General features: G+C 50.2%; 9 protein-coding genes across 9 annotated transcripts; 6 read left to right on the forward strand and 3 right to left on the reverse strand.

The window, feature by feature from the left end:
* Positions 1-136: 136 nt before the first annotated feature.
* N7508_009637 (Brix domain-containing protein) lies at positions 137-1,534 on the forward strand (the record flags this gene model as incomplete). The annotated part of the gene is made up of 2 exons (XM_058467700.1): positions 137-340; positions 392-1,534. The coding sequence occupies 2 exons, from the start codon at positions 137-139 to the stop codon at positions 1,532-1,534; spliced, it is 1,347 nt and encodes a 448-aa protein (XP_058315546.1).
* Positions 1,535-1,892: 358 nt separating this feature from the next.
* Positions 1,893-2,704, reverse strand: N7508_009638 (riboflavin synthase; the record flags this gene model as incomplete). The annotated part of the gene is made up of 3 exons (XM_058467701.1): positions 1,893-2,440; positions 2,498-2,620; positions 2,674-2,704. The coding sequence occupies 3 exons, from the start codon at positions 2,702-2,704 to the stop codon at positions 1,893-1,895; spliced, it is 702 nt and encodes a 233-aa protein (XP_058315547.1).
* A 190-nt stretch (positions 2,705-2,894) lies between these two features.
* On the forward strand, positions 2,895-4,512 carry N7508_009639 (CaiB/BaiF CoA transferase family protein; the record flags this gene model as incomplete). The annotated part of the gene is made up of 6 exons (XM_058467702.1): positions 2,895-3,068; positions 3,124-3,155; positions 3,222-3,345; positions 3,398-3,902; positions 3,953-4,246; positions 4,301-4,512. The coding sequence occupies 6 exons, from the start codon at positions 2,895-2,897 to the stop codon at positions 4,510-4,512; spliced, it is 1,341 nt and encodes a 446-aa protein (XP_058315548.1).
* Positions 4,513-5,342: 830 nt separating this feature from the next.
* Positions 5,343-6,653, forward strand: N7508_009640 (phf1/phf2 family PHD finger domain-containing protein; the record flags this gene model as incomplete). Its single annotated transcript, XM_058467703.1, has 1 exon — positions 5,343-6,653. The coding sequence occupies one exon, from the start codon at positions 5,343-5,345 to the stop codon at positions 6,651-6,653; it is 1,311 nt and encodes a 436-aa protein (XP_058315549.1).
* A 632-nt stretch (positions 6,654-7,285) lies between these two features.
* Positions 7,286-8,517, forward strand: N7508_009641 (uncharacterized protein; the record flags this gene model as incomplete). Its single annotated transcript, XM_058467704.1, has 2 exons — positions 7,286-7,798; positions 7,930-8,517. 2 exons carry the CDS (start codon positions 7,286-7,288, stop codon positions 8,515-8,517), a joined length of 1,101 nt encoding a protein of 366 aa, XP_058315550.1.
* Positions 8,518-8,661: 144 nt separating this feature from the next.
* N7508_009642 (rRNA-processing protein SOF1) lies at positions 8,662-10,111 on the reverse strand (the record flags this gene model as incomplete). Its single annotated transcript, XM_058467705.1, has 3 exons — positions 8,662-9,022; positions 9,073-10,052; positions 10,109-10,111. The coding sequence occupies 3 exons, from the start codon at positions 10,109-10,111 to the stop codon at positions 8,662-8,664; spliced, it is 1,344 nt and encodes a 447-aa protein (XP_058315551.1).
* Positions 10,112-10,334: 223 nt separating this feature from the next.
* N7508_009643 (proteasome regulatory particle lid subunit RPN6) lies at positions 10,335-11,652 on the forward strand (the record flags this gene model as incomplete). Its single annotated transcript, XM_058467706.1, has 2 exons — positions 10,335-10,596; positions 10,646-11,652. 2 exons carry the CDS (start codon positions 10,335-10,337, stop codon positions 11,650-11,652), a joined length of 1,269 nt encoding a protein of 422 aa, XP_058315552.1.
* A 297-nt stretch (positions 11,653-11,949) lies between these two features.
* Positions 11,950-13,544, forward strand: N7508_009644 (SWIB/MDM2 domain-containing protein; the record flags this gene model as incomplete). The annotated part of the gene is made up of 3 exons (XM_058467707.1): positions 11,950-12,040; positions 12,095-12,969; positions 13,020-13,544. 3 exons carry the CDS (start codon positions 11,950-11,952, stop codon positions 13,542-13,544), a joined length of 1,491 nt encoding a protein of 496 aa, XP_058315553.1.
* Positions 13,545-14,113: 569 nt separating this feature from the next.
* On the reverse strand, positions 14,114-15,422 carry N7508_009645 (uncharacterized protein; the record flags this gene model as incomplete). Its single annotated transcript, XM_058467708.1, has 2 exons — positions 14,114-14,851; positions 14,943-15,422. 2 exons carry the CDS (start codon positions 15,420-15,422, stop codon positions 14,114-14,116), a joined length of 1,218 nt encoding a protein of 405 aa, XP_058315554.1.
* Positions 15,423-16,031: the final 609 nt, after the last annotated feature.

Consider the following 16,031-nt stretch of genomic DNA (forward strand, 5'->3'; position numbering starts at 1 on the left):
TAATTTAATGTGGAGCCGCAAGATCATTGATCCGGTTCTGCCGCGGAACTTAATTTTTGGAAAAAAAACCTCCAGCTGTTGGACATTGACATCCATTGATTTCCCTCCCCATTAAATTTTGTTTTTCAGGTTCAAAATGGCCAAGCAGCGTGTTAAGAAGCGCACACATCAGAAGCCGCAGAATGCGTCGGCTGCTGTCAAGGGTGGCGCTGCCTCAATGGCTAAGACTCCAAAGTCTATGGTCATTCGAGTAGGCGCCTCTCAGGTCGGTACCAGTGTCACTCAGCTGGTAAAGGATGTTCGCCGTATGATGGAGCCCGATACTGCTGTGCGACTCAAGGTAAGCTTGAAAATACGCTCGTATATTGCTTGTATCTAACAAGATATACAGGAGCGCAAATCCAACAGACTGCGAGATTATACCGTCATGACTGGACCTCTCGGTGTTACCCATCTTATGCTGTTCTCCAAGTCCGCAACCGGCAACACAAATATGCGATTGGCAGTTACCCCCCGTGGACCCACGCTTCACTTCAAGGTCGAGAACTATTCTCTGTGCAAGGATGTTGAGAGGGCAATGAAGCGCCCAAGAAGTGGTGGCCAGGACCACAAGACCCCACCTTTGCTAGTCATGAACAACTTCACTACCCCAGATGCCACTGAAGAGTCCAAGGTGCCGAAGCGCCTCGAGACCCTCACCACCACGATCTTCCAATCCCTTTTCCCTCCCATCAATCCCCAAAGCCAGCCTCTGCATTCCATTAAACGTGTTATGTTGCTCAACCGAGAGCCCTCCGAGAAGGACGACGACTCATATATCCTGACTCTGCGTCACTACGCGATTGCCACAAAGAAGACCGGGGTGTCGAAACGGATCCGCCGCTTGGACCCCAAGGAGATCCGGAACAGAGACAAGAAGGGACATGCCGTTCCCAATCTCGGAAAGTTAGAAGATGCCGCCGATTACCTCCTCGACCCATCTGCTGCAGGCTACACATCAGCCAGTGAGACCGAGCTAGACACCGATGCCGAGGTGGAGGTTGCGGAGAGCACGACACGCCGAGTTCTGAACAAGAGAGAGCAACAGCGCCAAAAGGCCGCCGAGAAGGGTCAGGAGAAGCCCCCCAGCACTCCCGGCGTTGAAAAGCGAGCTGTGAAGCTAGTGGAACTTGGTCCTCGTCTGCGTCTTCGTTTGATGAAGGTTGAGGATGGTGTTTGCGACGGCAAGATCATGTGGCACGACTTTATCACGAAATCCGAGAAGGAGGTACGCAAGATGGACCAGAACTGGGACGTTAAGAGGAAGGAGAAGGAGCAGAGAAAGAAGCTCCAAAAGGAGAACATTGAGCGCAAGAAGAAGGAGAAGGCCAGTGCCAAGGCTAATGGCCAGCAAGTTGCCGACGATGATGAAGACGTTGATATGGATGATGAGGATGCCTGGCTCAGTGATGATGATTATGACCAGGAGGGAGAAGTTGAGGGTGCCGAGTCTGAGGAATCTGAAGCCGACTCAGATGACTCTATGGAGGAGTGAGTGGTTTGAAACCGCGCCATTCCCTGACAGAAGCTACTGCTCGATCATTACGCACTTGATGGAACTCAGACCCAATCACAGGTCGTCTATCAAGCGGTATCGTGGGCTCTCGTCAATCAGAGCCTGCCTTTACATCCCAGGTCTTTGTTTACAACACCAGGACCATCCTCACCGTCACATACCCGATAGGCATCCAGGCGTCATTCAGGGTTTTCCACACATGTAATCGCGAATGTTTGGTTATCTATACTTGTACATGGAGTAAAGCGACAAAAGTTATAGGGCATGAAAATATCTTGTATGGACTACAATTGTGAACCGGATCTTCGTTGTTAGCGTAAATCATGAACCTCCTAGTCTATTTCTTCAGCTTCTCATCAACAATGCGAGAAACCATCTTCTCCAGAATAGCGAAATCCCCACTGGCGGTGCCAGCAAAGTATCCCTGCACACTCTTCTCGACATACTTGCCGACAATATCAATCTCAACATTGACGAGGTCACCGGCCTTCTTAGACGCAGTGACCACCTTCTCCTGTGTGTATGCAATAAGCATAACCTCCCAGTATCCATCCTGACCATCAACAACCTTGGTAACAGTCAAGCTAGCACCGTCAAGAGTGACGTAGCCCTTTTCAACGACATAGCGCAGGATATCCCGGTCCCGTGGCTGCAGCCGGAACACCAACGAGTTTCCATCTGGTATCACAGACAGGACTTCCGCAACAGTGTCGACATGGCCCTGTACGAAGTGCCCTCCCATCCTGGTATCAGCCGAGACTGCCCGCTCAAGGTTCACGTAGGAGCCCTTCTCCAATGAGCCCAGGTTTGTGCGGCGCAGCGTCTCTGGCGCGACGCCGACCTTGAACCAGGTTTTATCGAATGCTGTCACCGTGAGGCATGTTCCTAAAAGAACGGCACTTAGTCGGCATTCAGATAGATGTATAGGTGGGTCTCAAATACCATTCACGGCGATGCTGTCGCCCAAGTGCGCGTCGGAGAGGATCTCCTCACAGTCGGAGATGGTGAGCGACGTACCCCCGCCCCCGCTCGACGAGGTATCGAGGGGCTCTAGGGCCGTAACGGCTAAGAGGAATATATTAGTCCTGGGGAGATCTCACGATAAATATGAGACTTACTGCCAATTGTTTCAACGAGACCTGTGAACATAGTTGTTTGTGATGTGATCTGCAGAGAAAATACCCGCGGGGTTGACACACCTCGGCATCGGCCGCCGCTCCGAGCGGTGTCGGTGTCGGCGTTTTGGCGGAGATTCACACTTCCCCATACTACATTTAACGTGTCTTTCGAGCTTTGAGTCTTTTGTGCTTTCTTTGTTTTGTAGTTTACATATTTGAAGATGACTATCGCGCTTAAGCTCCAGGCTGTTGCTCGTCGATCAGGATCGTGTTGGGGTAGCAATGCCTTGCGGCGCACAGTGCCCTTGAGGAGCTATTCTAGTGCTGCTTCGGTCGATGGGTCGTTGCCTTTGGCTGGTATTCGTGTGCTTGATATGACCCGTGTTCTTGCTGGGGTGAGTATGCTCTTGGGTATACTGTATCCCTGGAATCTAAGCTAAATTGATTTAGCCTTATTGTACTCAGATCCTGGGCGACTTGGGGTACGTTGGGAGCTTTTATAGCTTCAATTGATCAATTCTATTATATACTGACTGGGTTGCGTATAGTGCGGACGTTATCAAGGTTGAACATCCTGTTCGTGGTGATGATACTCGAGCTTGGGGCCCACCATATGCGAAATATGAAGATGCGTCCAAGAAGGGTCCTGGCGAGAGTGCCTATTACCTAGCTGTATGTTTTGTTCGAGCAAAATTAGACATAATTGTACTAATCAAATCCTCAGGTCAATCGAAATAAGAAATCTCTCGGTCTATCCTTCCAACACAAGTCGGGCGTCGAAATCCTACACAAGCTCGCGAAGGAATGTGATATTCTAGTCGAGAACTATCTCCCCGGTGGCCTGAAGAAATATGGCATGGACTATGAAACTATGCGAGAGATCAACCCCAAGTTGATTTATGCTAGCATCACCGGCTACGGCCAAACAGGTCCGTACAGCAACCGAGCCGGTTACGACGTCATGGTCGAAGCTGAGATGGGACTGATGCATATAACCGGAGCTCGGGACGGTGCGCCAGTGAAGGTCGGTGTGGCTGTCACCGATCTAACCACCGGATTATACACATCAAACGCGATTATGGCGGCGTTGATTGCTCGGGGTCGGACGGGTAAGGGTCAACATATCGATGCCTGTCTGAGCGATTGTCAAGTCGCTACACTATCAAACTTGGCTAGCTCTGCACTTATTAGTGGACAGAAAGATTCTGGACGATGGGGTACAGCGCATCGTAAGTGGTGAAAAATCTTCTGTTTCTACATTATACTAATACTTTCACAGCCTCTATTGTACCATACCGCAGCTACAAAACCAGCGATGGAGATATCCTCTTTGGCGGTGGCAATGATAGGCTATTCGGTGTGCTGTGTGATCGATTGGGTTTCCCGGAGTGGAAGACAGATGCCCGTTTCGTCACTAACAGTGACCGAGTGCAGCACCGGACTGAGATCGACGGCATGATCGAGAGTACTACTGCTCAAAAGTCTACACAAGAGTGGCTGGATATCTTTGAAGGCAGTGGGATGCCATATGCTGCTGTCAACGATATCCAGGGAACGTTGAACCACAAGCATGGTAAGTTCGGATCTTTTCTGTGGGCTACAAAATTGAATACTAACTGTTTAACAGTGCTAGCACGAGGCATGGTTACCGAGGTTGAGCACCCTGCATGTGGCCCTATCAAGCTGGTTAATACGCCTATCAAGTACTCCGAGGCGACGCCGGGTGTCCGCACACCTCCTCCTACTTTGGGCCAGCATACAGATGAGATCCTGGGCGGCGTTCTTGACTATGGAGAGGCAGATATTGCTCGACTCAAAGACGAGGGCGTTATCTCTTGAATACTTCATGCTTATGAGACATGAATGCCATTTTTTCTGTACATAGGGAGTCGGTTGCAAACTGTATATATCTCATGAAATGCTTCCTAGCTACCCTCAATATGGTACAATGACTACGTAGGTTAGTACTTTAGACATTTTCTAGTTCTGCATACACATGGAAGAACTAGAGTCATACTGAAGTAATCAATAAATGCCGTGAAGCTGATTGTACATTGGACATGCACACGCTCGTGGTTAGTATTAGTCTAAAAACTCGACATGAAAAAACGCCAGCGCAGATCCCTTTGATCAATTTCATTAACTCTTTGACCAAAGAATGAGTGAGAGAAAGCTATTTTAAGGTTGCATTGAGCATCACGTGACACTATACAAATGTCTTCCCGACGACATCATTTTATTCAAAGGGACCAATTGAAAGGAACCTGAGAATGTTTGCCTCTAAAAGACGCCAAAGTCCATTATAACCCTCGAGTCTTGAAGACCGCAAAGAAATATTAATATCGTGTTGTTCTACTTGTCACTTTCTTTCCTTTCACTTTACCTCACCTTCTTCTCGGACCTTTTCTTCAATCCATTTTCAAAACTATTCTCAACGTCTCAGCGAGAATGCGGGTCTCAGCAACGTTCAGAAACCTTCCCGCCCCCGATGTCCACACGGGGGTTCCCAAAAACGTCCTTGAGGGCGAAATATTTAACCACGAGGATGTTGCTGTAGAAGCAACCCCCCTCCTTCCCTTCCGTGGGAGCGCTTGGCCACCGGCGACAGCACACTGAGTGACAAAGGGACACCATCTCCAGCCTTACAGCCAGTTTCACAGCAGCACAATATGACCAATGGCGTTGTACTTCTCGACGGCCAAAATGTTAATGTCGTCGCCACTCCGTCTTCTAACCGAACCCGGTCTGGCCGCTCTGTACAAAAGCCATCCCCACATACTATTGAGAAGGCAGTGATGAAACAACCTTCTACATCGGCTAAATCATCAACAAAAAAAAGGCAGCGCACGAAAGGCCAGGTAAATATCCTTTGCATCAAGTGCAACCGAGGAAACAGCCCTTCAAACAACTTGATTGTTCTCTGTGACGAGTGTGACACTCCGTGGCATCAGAAGTGCCATGAACCGAAGATTGGCAATGAAGTCATTGAGACTGTGGAAGCCGAGTGGGCTTGCAGCGAGTGCAGGCCTGAGCAACGTCCAGCAAAACGCCAAAAGCAAACCTCAGCTCGCGGTCGTAAGCCAGCAACGAAGCGGTCTCCTCGGACCACATCTGGTACTCAGACGCCTTCTCGGTCAAATAATTTGGACCGCCAGCAGCTGGTTCTCCCCACGGCAGGTGCTGCTAGAGCCAAGTCTCGAGTTGGCGGAGAAGCCTTGTCGGAACAGGAGCGACGGACATACTTGACATCTCTTTCACACGGGGAACTAGTTGATCTCCTCTTGGTTGTCTCAAACGATTTCCCTCGATTCCCTATCTTTCCTTCCAATGTACAGCAAGACACCCAGGAATCTAGTAAATATTCTCGACCTACGACTGCTCCCGATCCCCCATCAAAGACGACCAAAGCCAGCCCGGAAAATGCAGCTCGCGCTGTCTCTGTCACTTTCGGAAACCCAGCTACTGAGAGCCTTTCAAATCAAACACCCTTACTGAGGCATATCACCCCAGGCAGGCGAGCTCGTTCAACCACAACTTCCCCAGAAATGTCCTCTGACCCCGCCTTAAGAGCTGTTGAGGCTGTCAGAGCTACAAATTTTTACCCAATTCACACTTATGACGATGAAGATAGAACTCCGCGGCAGTCTGCTTCTCTGTTCGGGGGATCTATTTTTGGAGGATCTCTGTCTAGAGCACCCTCGATGCGTGTGCAAAATGCTTCAGATCCCGCGCAGAAGACTTATTCTCGATCAATTCCTTCTATGGAATTGATGCGCCCACCGTCGCCGGTGTCATTCTCGGAAAATGAGTCTGAGGTTGATTCAGAGGATTATCGTTCTTATGCTGATGCTGGCGAGGGCTTTAGTGCTTCTTCGGATGCGAATGATCGGCATATCATGGCTGAGGCTGAGGATTATCCTACTTTCAGCCATTCGCTCCGTGGGAAGAAGGGACAGGCTTGGAATCTTGTTAAGACTTAGCAGTGACGGGTTGGCCTCTAATCTGTCTTGTATCATAGAGAGGCTCATGGATTGTCGGGTTTCTTTTGTTTAACGAGAATCATGGGAGCTTGGTGGGTTTACGTCGGTTTTGTTTTTGTTATATTTTTATCTATTGGTTCTTTTTAGATCTGTTTTGTCTTTCTATTGGCGAGGTACTCTGCTATGGTCTACCGGTGTTGAAGAGGTCTGGTTAAAATGCCTTTTATTACCCAGGTGTTTTATCAATTGAATAAATCGATTTCGTTTGCCCTCTGAACTGGTATTCTATATGCATCCGCCCTAAATAGCTACACTTCGTAATCACCTTACAATAAATTTCTACTATATTTAGCCCTGATCACGTCGGATCTTATCGGCCCCCGCAACCAAGCGCGTGTCAGATTCACGTTCAATCGTCAATTAATCGACGACTCATCCTATACTGCGGTGATATAATATGATCTGATGATAGCATCCATATACAAAACCGACCTGCACTAGCCTCGGCGGGAACAGCCCCTAAAACAGCCAGCGCATCGCAAACCGAACCAACCTCACGCCATCGCATCTCCAACGCGAAACGCAACGCCTGAGATATACTATTCGAAAGGAAAAGACCAAGGCACGAGAAGATGTCTCAAATCCAACCCCTAAAAACAATCGCAAAACCCCAATCGCAATTGCAATCGCAAATCCAACCAACCTCAACGCTCTTCACAATCGACACCTGCCTAAGCATCCTGCAAAAGTCTCTCCTCAACCCCTTTATCGCGTGGATTCTCGTCCTCTGCCTACGTGCCCAGGTCACGCCTCTGTCTCATCCATCCTGGATCCTAACGGTCACATATGCAACCTCGCTAACTATCCTATGGGTTCTGCGAACGGTTAACCAGCGCGTCGCGCATGGGGTGCCGCGCACGGTCGATTTCGAAAATGAGGTTGTGGTTATTACTGGGGGCGCTAGTGGACTGGGCTTGTTGATTGCGCAGAATTATGGGATGCGCGGGGCTAGTGTTGCTGTTCTTGATGTTCAAAATCTGGAAGAGTGTGCTGAGGATGTTTTTGGGATTGGGGTCTTGTATATTCGTTGTGATGTTGGCGATAGGGTCGAGGTTGAGAGTGCGAAGGGGAGAATTGTTGATGAGGTATGTGTTATTCCTTTAATTGCTGTTTGTTGCTTTCTTGGGTTTAGGGGGTTTGTTTTGTTGGGACTATGGGTTCTAGGGAATTGCTTTTTCTTTGCTTGATGGATTCTGATTTGCTAATTTTCTTGCAGTTGGGGACGCCGACTATTGTTATCAACTGTGCCGCTGCCAGGATTAATGGCCTTCCACTGCTGGAGTTGGCGGCGGATGCGTTTGAAAAGACTATCCGGACTAATCTCCTGGCTGCGTTCCATCTCTACCAAGTGTTCCTGCCTGGAATTCTGAAATCGGAAACTGGAGGCACACTCGTCACGGTCAGCTCAGTACTCGGTCAATTGACGGCTGCGGGGTTATCGGACTATGCAGCAAGCAAAGCAGGACTCAGTGCGCTGCACAAGACCATCGAAGCCGAAAACCGCGGCAATCCGCTAGTCAAGACTTTGCTAGTGGAGATGGGGCAAATGTCAACACCGCTATTTGGCTGGGTCCGCGCACCTAACCATTTCTTTGCGCCTGTCTTGGAACCGGTTCAAGTTGTCCGCGAGATGGTAGCTGCGATTGATAGCGGTCGAGGTGGTGTCATCAGGTTGCCTTTGTATGCGACGCTCGTGGAATGGTATGCTGTGCTACCAGCTGCACTGCAGCGGATTGCGAGGTATCTGAGTGGAATTGATGCTGCCGTGATTCAAAGCCGGGAGGATTGTCGGAAGACAAATTGATCGGTAGCTTAGGGGCCCAGCGATGTATATATGCGTGGCTGGCCGGGGCTTGCTCAACATGTAGTATAGAGCGATGAAAGAAATACCTCCGTTGCAAGTCTCAGCGCCGAGTCTAGTCGATGGACATGGTATCACTGGTACGGTCTATTGCTCGCGAGCCAGGATCATCTTCTCACGCTCATGACTCCTAGGAGCGAGATTGCTCTTCTTGGTGTGCTTGCGCACATTCTCCTCACGCCTCTTGATAGCATTGATCTCCTCGCGCTTAATCTCGCCAGCCTTCTTGATAGGCTTGGGCACATGACGCTGGCGCTTGATGCGGCGGATATCGGGCATGTGTGAGTAGCGCTTGATCAAAGCCTGGTCGTATTCCAGCTTGGAACGTTGGCGAGCACTCTTGATACCACTGCGGTCTGAAGCCTTGGCACGCCAGAGACGGACGTTACCATCATCTGATCCAGACAGGACGTACTTGCTGTCGGACGTGAAGCATGCGGTGAACACACTATGAAGAAATTAGCAATGAATGTCATTATGGATAGCTGAAACACATACCGTTGCATCCGCTGAGTGTGGTAGATATCGCGCGAGTGACCAGTTGCTCTGTTCCACAAGCGAATTGTTCGGTCGTAAGAGGCAGTGACCAGCTCTTCACCAGTTGGGCTGAACTCCACGTCCATGACAGCAGCCACATGGTCCTTCAGAACGTTAAGAGCACGATCCATCTTTCTCATGTCGAAGATGTAGGCATTGTGATCTTCGTTTGCCACGGCAAAGTTGAATGCTTCCATAGGATTCCAAGAAATGGCATTAGAGGCCAGACGCAGCGTCGTCTTATGGACCGGCGAGGAAGTCCGCAGGTCATACATGATAATGGAGCGGTCGATGGCAGTCGAAGCAAGAATAGACGTCTCAGTCTGGTTGAATGCAACAGACGAGATGGTGTCGACGCTTGTCGGCCAGTGCAAGGTTTGCGACGGAGTCGAGGAAGGCCGTGAGAGATCATAAATGGAGATGACACCGGAAGCGGCAGCAAATGAAGGGTGATCACGATGGTGTGATACACTGGTGAAGGCACTGTTACCCAGATATGTTGCCATCGGGGGTGCGTCGGGGCTCGAGTTGTAAGGGTCCCAGAGTTTGACGGTCTTGTCGGTGGCGCAAGACAATAGTTTTCGCTCTGGTGTCCAGCACAGTCCCTTGACCATGTTTTCATGGCCTTGAGTGTGCCACACCTCACCTTGGGTCGGCAGATCCCACACCTTCACGACACCATCGCCACTGCCACTAGCCAAGCGCTCGAGCGAACCGGGATCCTTTGCCATAGAGTAAACACCGTCCACGTGACCGTTGCCCATCTGGGCCAGGAAAGGAGCAGCAAACATGCGCTCCATCTTGATCGCATTTAGAGCGCGAGTGTATTCACGGGCCCGCTCAAAAGGATGCTGGGTTGGGTCGAGATTTCGGGACTGGCGAACAGTCGAGGACCCGGGGGCCTGCTGCGACGCCGTAGGGCGAGAAAGGGCTTTGATTTTCTGTAAAGTATGAGCATGGCTATCTGGCAGGCAAAATTTTAAGCAAAAATACTAACCATAATGCTGTTGTGAAAACAATGTAGAGAGGGAAAGAAAAACGCCGATGGAACTTTTTTTCTGTTTGATTTGCTAAGCGGGCGGTGAGTGGCCGATGAGCTGCCAGCTTCGAGCTCCCCGTCTCTCTTGACCTGATTATCAACCTCCCTTCAATCTACCATCTCCTCTTGTTCTCTTTCTTTGAATCTCTCTCTTTCGTTCGCTCGCAATTTGCCGTCCTCCATCATGTCCTCCAAAGTTTCGCCGCGGATACAAGAAGTCCGCGATCTGGTGAAGCAGGATCCCTCGAAAGCAGCGGCCAGTTACCAGAAGATCCTCTCCGAGGGCCCAGGATCCACAGAAGCCTCTTCGCGAGACTATGAACATGCTTTGATTGGGTTGGGTCAGTTGCACCGGGATGCGAAGAAGCCGCAGGCCATCGCAGAACTCATCAAGACCAGCCGGGACACCTTTTCGTCATTTGCCAAAGCCAAGACGGCCAAGTTGGGTGAGAAGCGCTTCGAGACATTGAAAGAATACCTAGCTAATTATTCTAGTCCGACAACTCTTGGACCTGATTAGCGAAATCCCCAATACCCTCGAACTCCAAGGCAACGTCATCCAATCATGCATAGAATGGGCTATCGCCGAGCGAAGATCGTTCCTTCGACAGAACCTCCAGGCACGTCTGGTTGCCATCTATATGCAGAAGCAATCCTACTATGATGCTCTCACCCTGATCAATTCTCTTCTGAAGGAGCTGAAGCGCCTGGATGATAAGCTTATGTTGGTGGAGGTACAACTGCTTGAATCGCGTGTTTACCATGCCCTCGGTAACCAGGCCAAGGCCCGCGCTGCTCTCACAGCAGCACGGACGTCAGCCGCTTCTGTTTACACGCCACCCAACCTCCAGGCCGGTCTGGATATGCAGAGTGGTATGCTACACGCTGAGGACAAGGACTTCACCACTTCATTCTCCTACTTCATTGAGGCCCTTGAGGGATATAATTCGCTCGATGAGAACGACCTGGCCACGGCAGCTCTGCAGTACATGCTGCTCTGCAAGATCATGTTGAACCTGGTGGATGATGTCACACAGTTGCTTGGCTCCAAACAAGCGCAAAAGTATGCCAGCCCACGCCTGGAGGCCATCAAGGCCGTTGGACGCGCACACGCCAACCGGTCTCTGGAGGAGTACGAGAAGGCTCTGTCGGACTACCGGTACGAGTTGGGCAGTGATGTCTTCATTCGGAACCATCTGCGCCGCCTTTACGATGCCATGTTGGAGCAGAACTTGATCAAGGTCATTGAGCCCTTCAGCCGGGTTGAGCTGGAACACATTGCCAAGATGGTGGGTCTGGACACACAGCAGGTTGAGCGCAAGCTGTCCCAGATGATCCTCGATAAGGTGATCATTGGTGTGTTGGACCAGGGCTCTGGGTGTCTGATTGTGTACGACGAGACGGAACGTGACCAGGCGTACGATGCCGCCTTGGAAACGATTGAGAAGCTCGGCAATGTGGTGGAAGGCCTATACACTAATCAGGCATCTCTTCTGGAGTAGAAGAGTGACGTTAGATGATGGCCTCCATAGGAAATAATCCAGACTATGTATTGCATGATTAAACTCAATGTTCACTGAAAATAGTAATGCAAAAGTAAAAATAGTAAATATTTGTTTGTGGAAAGTCGTCACAAGTGAGAATCGTTCAAATGTGCAGGACAGAGTGTTGTTCGCGCTCCGCCGAAAAGGGTAAAGCGCGACGGCAAAAGAATCGCGACTTCGCCATCTCCAACATCTCGCATCTTCCCCCCATCGCATATTCCCCCACCACCGTTTCGGTGTCCTTTTTTACCGAAAATGCAAGCTCCTATGCAGCCCAATTACGCTCGGGGCTTCCCCCAACAAGCGCAGCGGTCTCCCGCCGCGCCCCGTCGCCCTCCAGTACCGGGTTCGTCCCCTTTCATCGGTCTCCACCCTAGACTCTAACCTCATATCTCGATAGGCGGCGCATTGCCCGTTCCAATGCCTCAACAGGCTGTCAACCCACAGTATATGCATGCGCAACGCGCCATGCCTCACCCTAACGATGCTGCTCTTCGTCGCAGCCGCAAGCCGACAGACAGGAATCTCCCCGACGGCATTGAAGACGTGATCATCGGCGAAGGTGTACAGCAATATAAGAACCTCCGCGATTTGGAAAAGCGCCTGGACGCTGCCGTTGTACGGAAGAGATTGGATATCCAAGACTCTATCAACAAGACTGTCAAAAAGTACCGGACTATGCGCATCTGGATCTCTAATTCCGTCGAGAGTCAGCCGTGGCAAGGTGCCGGCAGCAACCCTGGCTCTGGTCGGTACAAGGTCCGCATTGAGGGACGCTTGCTGGATGATGATACCGACCCTACGGTCCCCGACGAAGAGGAGAAGGACGAGGATGCGATGGATCACGACGCCTCTGAGGAGGAGCAAGCGAAGAAGGCCGATGCCAAGGCCCAATCCCAACGCTTCTCTCACTTCTTCAAGGCTATCACCATCGACTTTGACAAGCCCGTCACTGCAATCCCCGAAGAGGTCAAGCCCGTCAACTGGTCCAAACCAATGCTGCCTCCCAACACTACAACACCACCCCCGAACGCTGAGTTTGATAGCATACAATTCTCGCGTGCCTCCCAGGACAACTTGAATGTCACAATCAGCCTTGTCCGTGACGAAATCCCAGAACGATACAAGCTGAGCAAGGAGCTCGCCGAGGTTCTAGATGTCGAAGAGGAGACTCGCAGTGGAATCGTGCTCGGAATCTGGGACTACATCCGCGCTATGGAGCTGCAGGAAGATGAGGAGAAGCGTCAAGTGCGCTGTGACCACCGTTTGCGCTCGGTATGTTCTTTCAATTTTCATTTTAACCAGTGTCACTAACAGCTCTGTAGATCTTCGGTCGAGACCAGATGTTCTTCCCTCAGATCCCCGAAAGTGTCGGTCCTCACACTAGCCCAATGGAGCCCATCAAGCTTCCCTACACTATTCGAGTCGACGAAGAATTCCACAACGACCCCACACCCACCGTCTACGATATCCAGGTCGCGGTTGAAGACCCCCTGCGTACCAAGATGATGGCTCTCACCCAAAATCCTCAGTATACAGCTGGCATGCGCCAGATTTCGTCGCTGGACGATCAAGTTGCTCTGATCGTTCAGGCTCTTACACACTCCCGCGCTCGCCACTCCTTCTACACTGCCCTGAGCAAGGATCCCGTCAACTTCGTTCGTCGTTGGGTCAACTCCCAACGCCGTGATCTGGAGACGATCCTTGGCGAGGCTACTCGCGGCGGAGGTGAAGATGGCAGTGGACCTGAGTTCCGCTACGGTGGTACCGAAGGACCTTGGGATACGGTTGTTGCCAAAGAAGCTGTGCGGTACATGCTGGCTAAGCCCGAAGCTGCCGGTGTTCGGTAAATTCGGAATGATATGTTCTTTTAAACCTCATCTCTAGGCTGCTATCTATGCAGATAAGATCTGGTCGTGTACTTTTGTTCATCTTTGATCTCGGGCGCTTACGTGGTGTTTGGACTGGTGTAGCTGGGATGACAGGCAGGATTAATACTTCCAAAATCCGTACTTCAATATGATACGATGCAATATGATTCTGCTTATTTATGCAAAATGAAAGTAAATTAATGAAATGGCCAAGAAGCCAGGAAAAAGATTTGGCAACTGCTGTCTACGTTCACCCCATGGCTCATAACCCGTAAGAAGTGAGAGGCAAGTGTCAGCATAGAACATGCCCAATACGCCAAATTTTGAACCATTTCTCTACAGCAAGTATAGATGAGTAGATCCAAAATCAATATGCATCAAAGCAAGCCCGCAAAACTCCAAGGGGAGGCATACTGTAGCATCCCCATGATAGAGACATTACTCATCCAACCAACGAGCAAAATGCACGGAACAGGGCGAGGCTAAGAGCCTCCAATCTCTTAGGGCAAGATTCTAGTCATGAAAGAGTGATCCAAAACTCAAGACGTTTAAGCCCCAGGTAGAGGAACCTTAGCAACAAGCTCCGCTCTCCGCTTGCGCAACTCCTCACCAAGACCAGAGTCCACAGCCGAAGAAACCTGTTCCTGCAATGAGGAAAGATCCCCCTTCAAGATAGCGCTCTCCTCCTGCTCAAGTTTGGATGCAGCTTCAAGAACGACATCATGGATGATATCCTCCTTTAGCTGGGCAGCCTTCTTCTCATCCACCTGCTTCTCTCCCTTAACAGCATCCTGAGAAGGCCCACGGAACCGCTTAAGAACAGTTTCAACCATCTTGGAGAACCAAAAGTAATTCAAGAAGTTGAGGACCAAGTTCGAGCCCACATACGTGACAACCAGCCAAGTTGGCACGCCGCCAGCAGTGTACTCTTTAAAGCGGGTGATTTCAGCGTTGGCGCGGGCACAGGTCTCGTCAATGCACATGCTGCCATCACGGGCAGGATAGAAGACGAGAGCGTTGACGCTGACGGGTTCTGAGAGCGGCGATGATGATGCCGACCAGGTGTGCTGCAGGGCGTTCCACATGTCACTGTAGACGATAATTGATTGCCAGGTTCCCCAGACTAGGCGACAGCCGAAGAATGTTCCGAGCAGGGCCATGCCGTTGTACCACTGGGCGCGGCTGCCAGTCATGTTGACCTTGTCGAGGAACCAGTGGATATTGAGGAATGGGCTCGAGAGCTCGTAGAGGATGAAAGTTGGAGCGTAGTAGTTTAGGAATGGTCTCTGTTTGGTTGTTTTGTTAGATATATGTTGGAAGTAGTGATCGACCTTTTTATATTCAGGATGTAGATCATTCCTGTATAGATCAACTTACAAAGCCGAGACTGAATACCCATAAGGCGCTAACGGCGTGGAAGAGTAATCCAATTCCGAACATTTGCACATGTCTGATGCTGACAATTAGGTCGTAGACGAAGTAGCCTACGGCTAAGGCTTGGACGAAGCCGCAGGCACCTGTGTATCCGAAGACCCGCTCTCCGGAGGTCATGGAGTTTCGTTCTTGGTCAACGATCATGATCCATAGAGCGGCGACGTTGATAGCGATACTCTGGATTAGGGAGACAACATGGATATCCCAGTTCAGTTTGGTTCTCGGTGTGAGCTTGTTGTAAGACTCTGGGAAGAGAATCGGAGAAAGCCATGGCGAGACGACGGCGTGGATGAATAGGTAGAAGGCAAAGGCCAGGATCACCTCGTGGATGTGTTCGGAAAGCGTCGGACTGTTAAGCCAGAGAGCATAGGGCTCAGTAAAGCTCCGTAGCCATTCCGGGGCGGGTGGAAAGGGGTCCAACATTGTCGGAGTCCCCTCAGCTACTTCGTATCACGCGATGTGGGGGAAAGCTCTCAATAGTTCGGGGTTGTCGGGAGAACGTAGTTCTATGTGCAGTTGAGATAACTATTCCCGTCTAACATGGAGACAAAAGGAAAGCTGGAGACAAAGGAAACCCAGAAACCCAGGAATAGGAGAAAAGAGCTCCCATGGGGAAAACCGAGTGATAAGATGACGGGGAGGCCGAGGTCCGGCCTGAGGCACGAATTGTTGGGACGTCACATGATCACATACCCCAGTCATGCATACTTCCAAAAGAGGCATGGAAGGTGTATATTCATAGAGTGAAATTGAGTAATTACAGAGAGGGGAAGTTCAAAATGGACAGTTAAAGATACGAAACTACAAAGTTGGTACTCATGATCAAATATAAGGATCTGCTGATCTGGGCCACATGAACCTATACAATTTCACTAACATCACATGAGGGGATCAGAAAAAGCCCAAAAACAATAAGAGAATCATTAAACAATACACATTCCAAAAATCACAAACGAAAGTCATCCAAAGTCATCCAAACCAGAAACACAACAAGAGTGGTATATGAAAAGAATAAAAGGAAAATGAAAGGAA

Source organism: Penicillium antarcticum (assembly GCF_028974205.1).
Source record: "Penicillium antarcticum strain IBT 31339 chromosome Unknown utg000009l_segment0_segment0, whole genome shotgun sequence".
NCBI classification, from domain to species: domain Eukaryota; kingdom Fungi; phylum Ascomycota; class Eurotiomycetes; order Eurotiales; family Aspergillaceae; genus Penicillium; species Penicillium antarcticum.